The sequence below is a fragment of the Onychomys torridus genome, chromosome 1, assembly GCF_903995425.1.
Source record: "Onychomys torridus chromosome 1, mOncTor1.1, whole genome shotgun sequence".
Classification (NCBI taxonomy): domain Eukaryota; kingdom Metazoa; phylum Chordata; class Mammalia; order Rodentia; family Cricetidae; genus Onychomys; species Onychomys torridus.
In genome coordinates, this window is record NC_050443.1 from 105,323,487 (window position 1) to 105,332,045 (window position 8,559).

At 49.8% G+C, this 8,559-nt stretch overlaps 1 protein-coding gene across 2 annotated transcripts; it reads right to left on the minus strand.

Annotated features, from left to right (window-relative positions):
* Positions 1–2,357: 2,357 nt before the first annotated feature.
* Znf689 (zinc finger protein 689) lies at positions 2,358–8,191 on the minus strand. 2 transcript variants are annotated; one of them, XM_036175480.1, is made up of 3 exons: positions 7,280–8,190; positions 6,974–7,087; positions 2,358–3,540 (listed from the first exon to the last, which is right to left on the minus strand). In XM_036175480.1, exons 1-3 carry the CDS (start codon positions 7,482–7,484, stop codon positions 2,360–2,362), a joined length of 1,500 nt encoding a protein of 499 aa, XP_036031373.1. In that variant the 5' UTR covers positions 7,485–8,190; the 3' UTR covers positions 2,358–2,359. The 2 variants fall into 2 exon arrangements, with proteins under 2 accessions (XP_036031373.1, XP_036031384.1); XM_036175491.1 differs by lacking the exon at positions 6,974–7,087 and having other exon boundaries at positions 7,280–8,191.
* Positions 8,192–8,559: the final 368 nt, after the last annotated feature.

Consider the following 8,559-nt stretch of genomic DNA (forward strand, 5'->3'; position numbering starts at 1 on the left):
CTTTCAAGTTTTTTGTTTTGTTTTGTTTGTTTGTTTGTTTGTTTGTTTGTTTGTTTTTAGACAGGGTTTCTCTGTGTAGCCCTGGCTGTCCTGGATCTCGCTCTGTAGCCCAGGCTGGCCTCAAACTCACAGAGATCCACCTGTCTCTGCCTCCCCAGTGCTGGGATTAAAGGCCTGTGCCACAACCCCACAACCCCACAACCTCCGGTGGCTTCCAAGTTTTTAAGTTACAACCTGGACCGAGAAGCATTGTAAAATTCCTGTATGAGGAATGACTTCACTAGTCGGTGGTAACAGATAGGCACTTCAACAGTGGAGACTTGGCAGACATCCTAGATCCTGGCTAGAGAAAGGCAGGGTCCTTAGCTAAGGGGTTCAATCTCCATCATAACAGTGCATTTCTTCCTAGCCAAAGAGCTAGGTTCACATTTTGTGAAGAGTAATTCCAGAAGGAGCAGAATTTATCCATTAAATATTTTAATGAAACTATCTGGCAAGGCCCCTGCCCAGAGAGCACTCATTATCCACCAAGAAACAAATGGTTACAATCAGTTTGCTAAACACCTAAACAGAAGTAATAACAAACGATGTATTCCATCTGCTCCCCACCTAATGCTGAGATCAGATGCACTATAGGAAGAAGCAACCGCAGGAGGATGTTGCTGTTGGAATATGGTAAGTCATAGAAATTCCACTTTCTTGCAGCTGCTGAGGGCAAAGGGTAGTAAAGTTTTACTGAGCACCTAATTAGGTGGGTGCCTTGAATGGCCTCACTTTTAATTTATCAGCAAAAGCTGAATGGGGCCCCATGGAATGTTCCATGCTGTTTCCTTATTTTGATGAAAACCAGGGAAAAAACAAAACCCAATTCCCAAGGGGTTTCCAAGGCACTAGCTACCTGCCTCAGTCTCATGCCCCCTCTCGCTGCTAGATTCCAGTCCCCTTTTTCTTAAAATCAAACCTCTCACTGGGTGGTGGCGCACACCTTTAATCCCAGGACTCGGGAGGCAGAGGCAAGTGGATCTCTGGATTTCTGTGAGTTCCAGGACAGCCTGGGCTACACAGAGAAACTCTGTCTCCAAAAAAAACAAAAGAAAAACAATCAAACCTCTCGGTTTACTGTGCTGATGCCTCAGACCCAACCTGAACTAATTTTTGGAATGTGGTGAAGATTTGGTTTTATCACATCTCTAAAAAGAAATCTTAGGGCGTTTAGAGGTCTGAAACCCAACAAACACACTGGCATTCCCCCCATACCAGTGCCTCGTTAAAACAGACTGCAGGAGTCCCCCGGTGCATACTGTTGTTTTCCTATGATCCTTAACAAGAGGCACTGGAAACAGCACGCTTGGAGATTTTACATGTAGGAACTGAGAGCCACGCTTCAAAGAATGACTGACCAGAAACTGGAGGTGATGGCTCAGTGGTTAAGGGCACTGGCTACTCTTCCAGAGGGCCTGGGGTTCGATTCCCAATATATACATGGTGGCTCACAACTCCAGTTCCAGGGAATATGATGCCCTCATCTGGCCTCTCTTGGGCGCCAGGCCCAAACATGGTTCATAGAAAGACTTGCAGGCAAAACACTCAAACACATAAAAATAAATAAATCTTTAAAATATGTAAAAAAAAAAAAAACATTTGAACAGAGCCAGATGTGGCGGCACCAGCCTACCACAACTATTCAGAAGGTTGAGGTGTGACAATCACTTAAGCCACAAGTTAAAGACCACTTGAGGCGGTGAGACCACCACCACCACCACCACCACCACCACCAACACACACACACACACACACACACACACACACACACACGAAACCAACTTGGGCACAATGTAGTTGTGACTAGGTTTTCTGAAGAGCCACCATGTGGATAAAGTACTAAACATATTCTAGGCCAAGTTTTCAAAGGAGAATGCAGTATATAGCCTTCTAAAAATTAGCACCATCACACAAGGAAATGACCTGCCATGTGAGGTAGTAAACTCCAGTCAGTTTTCAGCAATGACCAATCACTTGGCAGGAGTGATTTTTCACATGATATGGAAAAAGAGACAGCAGGGAAGGTTCTGCCCTCTACAAAGGCGTTTCTCCTGACTGAATGTAACCTGTACACAGGATCTAAGAGAGACTGGGGGAAAAACACACCCACATTATTTTAAAATGGGTTAGCTTGGAAAACTTTAATCAAATGGTGTCATCTCTCCTGGTAACTGTTCCTGACATGCTTGCTGTAAGGCAGCCAGTGTGGTGGAATACACTGGAGTCCAGGATGTGGAGCCGGGACCAGGGCTTTAGCTCTTCCCCGCTCTGCATGGCCTCTGAACCCCTCGTAAGTGACCTTCCCGTCTTCGTCACGCTATAGGGCACTTCTCCTCTGACCGGGCCCTCCTAGCACAGGTCTGGGGTTACCATTGGAGATGTGGGAGCTGCACTTGTGGACAGCAAGAGACCACCTCTGCCGGAAGCACCGACCACATTCAAGACAGGGGAAAGGCTTCTCCCCCGTGTGCAGGAGCTGGTGCTGGGCCAGGTGGCTCCACTGGGCAAAGCGTTTGGAGCAAAGGTCACAGGCATAGGGCCGCTCGCCCGAGTGCACACGCCGATGACTGGCCAGCAGTGAGGGGTAGGCAAAGCGGCGGCCACAGTCCTCGCAGGCATGCAGCTTCTCCTCCGTGTGGGTGCTGCGGTGGATGGCCAAGGAGCCGCTCCTCCGGAAGGCACGCCCGCAGTCCGGGCAGGGGTAGGGTTTCTCGCCCGTGTGCAAGAGCTGGTGCTGGAGCAGGGTGCTGCGCTGGGAGAAGCGGGCTTCACAGTGCTCGCAGGCATAGGGCCGCTCCCCAGAGTGCACACGCCGGTGGCTAACCAGGCGGGAGGAGGAGGAGAAACGTCGCTCGCAGTCAGGACAGGGGTAAGGCTTCTCTCCTGTGTGGATGCGCTGGTGGATGACCAGGGCAGTGCGCTGGCGGAAGCGGCGGCTGCACTCTAGGCAGGTGTAGGGCTTCTCTCCTGTGTGTGTGCGCTGGTGGATAGCGAGCAGGGATGGGTAGGCGAAGCGACGCCCACAACTGGGGCACTGATGAGGTTTCTCACCCGTATGTGTGGTCCGGTGATTGGCCAAGGACCGGCTCCGTCGAAAGCAGCGGCCACAGTCAGGGCAGTGGTAGGGCTTCTCGCCTGTGTGTATGACCTGGTGCTGAGACAGGTTCTTCCGCTGGGAAAAACGTTTGCCACACTGGTCACAGGCGTAAGGGCACTCACCAGAGTGTGCCCGCCGGTGACTGACCAACAGGGATGGGTAGGAAAAGCGGCGCCCACAGTCCGGGCAAGGGTAGGGCTTCTTCAGATTCTGGGCGCACTTGTGGCTCTCCAGGGCGGGGTGGTCCGGGAAGGTACAGCCACAGTCAGGGCAGATGGGGCCTCCAGATGTCTGCCTGGGAATCAACCGCGGTTTGCTGGGCTTCCGCCCTCGCTTCCCCTTTCGGGGTGTCTCCTTAGGTGGGAATACTTCCTTCTCTTCGTTCTGTCTGGTTCGGGTTTCTACAGGGAAACAGAGAAATGAGATACTGGGCTTCTATGCTTGCCTGTAACGTTAAGGGTTACAAGACCAATACACTCAGATCCTGTCAACTGTTAGTGTCAGAGAGAGCGAAGAACAGCTGGCCAATGTGGAAGGCATTTACAGCTCCTCATCCACGTAAGATGGGGGTGGGGTTTGAGTGTCTGGGGGCTAAGGGTTTGGCTTGGTTGGCAGAGTGCTTGCCTGGAATTCAGGAAGCCCTGGGTTTGATCCTGCGCCACATAAAGTAGCTCATCCTTGGCTACACAGCTTTACTAAGATGCAAGAGACTTTGTCCTTAGAAACAATCAAACAAGAAAACCTGAATGTTTTTAGTAGAAGTGGGGTAGCTCTATGGGAATACAGAAACCTTCGTCCCCACCAACCTTGTAGAAACTGTTAGTTTCTTCCAATATTTGGGGGGTTTGTTTGTTGGTTTGTTTAGATAGGGTCTCATGTACTCTAGGCCTGCCTCCAACTCACTAATGAAGGGGGAAGGATGACCTCCTGCTTCCCCCCACCAACTGCTAACTTCTTGAGCAGGTACCACACCTTATTTATGCAGTGTTGGGCATCAAACCCTGTGCCATGTGCTGGGAGGCAAGCACTCTACCCAGTGAGCAGCACCCTAAGCTATCTTTACAGGGTTTTATGATGCAGTACAAATACATACGGTTTCCCCATACCTTACCTACATAAAAGGTGACTACAACATATAACTTTACTGCACTTCCCTTTTCCCACTGAACACGTGTTCTAAGGATCTCTTCATGAAAGGTGGTGACAGGTCTCCTGGAACTGGGCTTATTGTAAATGGAGAGTTGCAAGCTGGGATCTGACCTCAGGGCTTCTGGAAAAATATGAAGTGCTCCTAACTACTGAGCCATCTCTCCAGCCCAGAATTTGCATTTTAAAAGCATTCCTGTATTTGTTTTTGTCAACTTGACTCAAGCTGGAGTAGTTTGGGAAGAGGGGATCTCAACAGAGAAAATCCCTAACCAGGTTGGCCTGTGGTGCATTTTTGTTAATTAGTGATTGATGTTGGGAGTGACCAGCCCGTTTTTGGTGCCATCCCTGAACAGGTGGCCTTGGGGTATATAAGAAGGCAGTCTTAGCAGGCCACGAGAGAAAAGCCAATAAGCAGCCTCCTCCATGGCCTTTGCTCCAGTTCTTGCCCTTGGCTCCCTCTGATGATGTCCTGTAATGGGTAAGTGTGAGTGAAATAAACTCTTTCATCTCCTAGCTGGTTTTGGTCGCCGTGTTTATCACAGCACTAGAGACCCTAACTAAGACAGAGCGGCACCAAGAGGGGGGTGACACACCTAACCATGTGTTTTGAGGAGTGTGCTGGCAACTTTGAGCTGGGAAAGCTATTGAGTGCTCAGGGTGCAGTGGGCTATTCCGTGGGAACTTAGGAGATAATGCTGAGCAGTGCAAACGATGGAGGCCTGGCTTGTAAAGTTCCAGAGGGAAGTCTGAGACTCCCTTAAAGACTCCACCAAGACCACTTACGTGAGTATGTATGTATGTATGTATGTATGTATGTATGTACGTACTTTTTGGATTTTCGAGATAGGGTTTCTGTTATTCCTGGCTGTCCTGGAACTGGCTCTGTAGACCAGGCTGCCTCTGCCTCCCAAGTGCTGGGATTAAAGGCCTGCACCACCACCACCTGGTTATATTTTTAATTAAGAACCACTAAAGAGAAACCTTTGCTTATCTAAGACAATTAATGCTGGTCAGTTGGGTCTGAGAAATCAGCATGATTAAAAAAATACCAGTATCACCAGGATCATAAATCTGGGAGTATTTCCTCAGGGTCAGCACACAGAGCTTTGGTCCATTATGGAGTCAAGGCTGCATCTCACACTGGCAGCTGAACTTGGCTATATGTAAGTTTCCTAGGTCTATTACTTCTGAAGGCTTAAAGGGTCATGGAGAATAACTATCGCTTGGCACTGTGACAGGCAAGCACAGACCACTGGCGAATATGCAGCTTCAGCTAAAGTAGAAACCTCAGGATTGAAGGGGTCAGGGAGGGAAACTGAGGCTTGGCAGGATGTGGTAGGGTCAACATCTCTAAAGAGAGCCCAGGAGAGGATATTGGTGAAGGTGTAGCCCCAGCATTTTGGAGATACCATTACCACATTACCACATGACCAACCACCACCCACAGCAACAGCTGTGGAGCAGAGCCGAATTGAGCTTAGTTAACAAATGCATGTCCTGTGGATGACAGTTACAGAAAGTGCCACTGCCAAGCCCTTTGGACCCAAAAGATAGTGAATCTCACAAGTCTGACATTGAGAAGTTCATACTGTCGGACTTTCATTTTGCTTTGATTTTATTGTAGCTGTGCCCTGGTTACTACTATTTGGAATAAGAAAGTATGCAAATTATTATTATTATTATTATTATTATTATTATTATTACTATTATTATTACTTTTACAGGAGCCTGTATTTGATTTTAGAGAGATTTTGGATATTCTAGAGAAACTTTTTGAAAGAGAATTTGGACATTGTGAGGAGACCCAACTTTTGGAGTGACTGAATTGAGACGCTGGGATGAACAAGAAAGGGAAGGCTGTGGTTAACAGGATGTATTTGTATGTCAAACTTTGGGGTCAATTGTGCTGGGTTGTTTTATGTCAACTTGACACAAGCTAGAGTCATGTATGGAGAGAGAATTCAATGGGGAAAATTCCCTCACCAGACTGGCCTCTGGACAAGCCTGCATTTTCTTAATTAGTGATGGATGAGAAAGAGCCCAGCCCACACTGTGGGTGGTGCCACCCCTGGGCAAGTGTTCTTGGATATATAAGAAAACAGGGAAGGAGCCAGTCAGCACCCTTCCTCACGGCTTCTGCTTCAGTTCCTGCCCTGACTTTCTTTGATGATGGGCTGTAATAAGAAAATGTAAATTAAATAAACCCCTTCCTCCCCAGGCTGCTTTTGGTCGTGTTATTTATTACAACATAGAAACTTCTGACTTAAGACAACTCCCAAATATGCAGCTGCTGGTCTAGAAACAGCTGTAAACAATGTTAAAGACCTTGGAGTGTGTCTCATCCAGTAGTTCACAGCCTAGGCGCACACTCAAATCAATGGGCCTTTTCTTTTCCTTTTTAAATTCAAGAGTGAACCAGGGGTTGGAGAGATGGCTCAGAGATCGAGGGCTCTTCCTACTCTTCCAGAGGATCCGAGTTCACTGCAATGGAGGCGAGGTCCCAGATCCCGGGAAGCTGGATCTTTTTCAAAGCTCAGCGGTTCATTTACGTCCATGGAGTTCGTTTGCCTACAGTACAGGCAGCTCGGCTACCCCTAACCAGACCAAAATTCTAAGTTGGGGGAGATAGAGTTTAGGGAGTTACACGAGAGGGCTGCAGGGTCTCCATGGGCATTTTTCACTCACTTCTCTGGAATGTTACCCATCTCCGGTACTCCTGCGGATCTAGGGCTGCCGGTTCCCAATCATCGGTATTTCTTTCCAACCAGGAGATGAGAGCTGGTTTGGGACCTGCACATCCTGGGGAAGGAGAACCAGTCAGGGCTGGCCTCGGGAAATGATGCTATAAAAAAAAAAAATATGACGAGGCTCTGCCCCCACCCCGAACAAGCTGGTCGCAGGTCAGGACCTGGGTCCCTGCCCCCACTCTACCCCGCCCTCCAGCTCCATCATCCCTTAGGCCCCGCGTCAGCCGATTGGGCCGGGCCTCACCGAGCGCGCCCAGGAGGCCGTAGGTCTCGCGCATCACCTCCCGGTACAGCATCCTCTGCGCCGGCCGCAGACAGCCCCACTCCTCCGAGGAGAAGTACACGGCCACGTCCGCGAACTTCAAGGCCCTTGGCCTCCTGCCCCTCCTCCGAGTTGGTCCAGCCTCCCCGGGTGCCCGCGCGGGGAGCGGAGCCGAGGGTGGCGCCATCGGACTTGCGCCCCGGCCTCGCCCGGGGCACGGCGCACCCCGAGACCTGGGAGCCCGGCCGGGAAGGCCCGGAGGGAATCTGAGTCGGCCCGACGCAGACCACACCGTTATTCGGGGAACTCCCGCTGGAACTTGGGCGAGAGGCACCGGAAGATGCCTTCGGGGAAGATGGCGGCGCTGCGCCTGCACCGCCGCTGCCTAGAACACAGGCAGCCGCCAGCTATCGATTTTATTGACCCGAGCGCCATGCCGGCTTCTTAACCTCCCTGCCCTAAAGTGTGATGGCGCTGCGGGATGGCTTCATGCCTACTCTCCCCCCTTGTCTATTGCATTCCTTCATTGGTCGGTAGCTGAAGATCGGACGTTCTGATTGGGTGTTGGCGAAGGCGGCGCGTTTGAATGAAGCCAACGGATTCTTAAGGGCAAGAAGGCAGATGGAGTATCCCCTAAACAGGTTTTGAGAAGTGTAGGCGTAGGAGACTCTCCTTGTGGTTCTCTAGTGTTTGTTTGCCCTAGCTGGAGAAGACGCTTCTACATGTCTCCCTAGGGAAAGTCACACGGCGTCAACAGAGATCTGTTGAACAGCTGCATTCTATGACCATAAAGTTGTCGCAGCCTGGAATTCTGAAAAGTCCTAGGAAAGAAGGGAGCAGTGACAATGTTTTGAGGCACACATGGCACGTCTGGTAAAACGGAATGGTTGTAAGGGTAAATTGACTAATCTTGTACCTGGGGCAGCTCCTAAGTAGTCTGTAGAAATGAATGACCCACCTTCCAATGCTTTAGGAAGTTTGACTTTGGTTTGGAGGCGAAACTAATAGCCTTGTGCCTACACTGTACTTTGTACAGTGGAATGCACATTTAATTGCTAGGGGGGACAAAAACAAATGGCTAGCTAGTCATTTCACTTGTAAGGACGCCGGGAAGTCACGTCGCCACCTTTGCTTTCCTAAATAGTGCAGTTGTGCCATCAACATGTTCCAGGATAGCATGGACAAAACAGTTGAGAACCTGTTTTTGAAGGAAGGGTATGTAGCCCAGTGGTAGGGTATTTGCCTAGCATGCATGAGGCTCA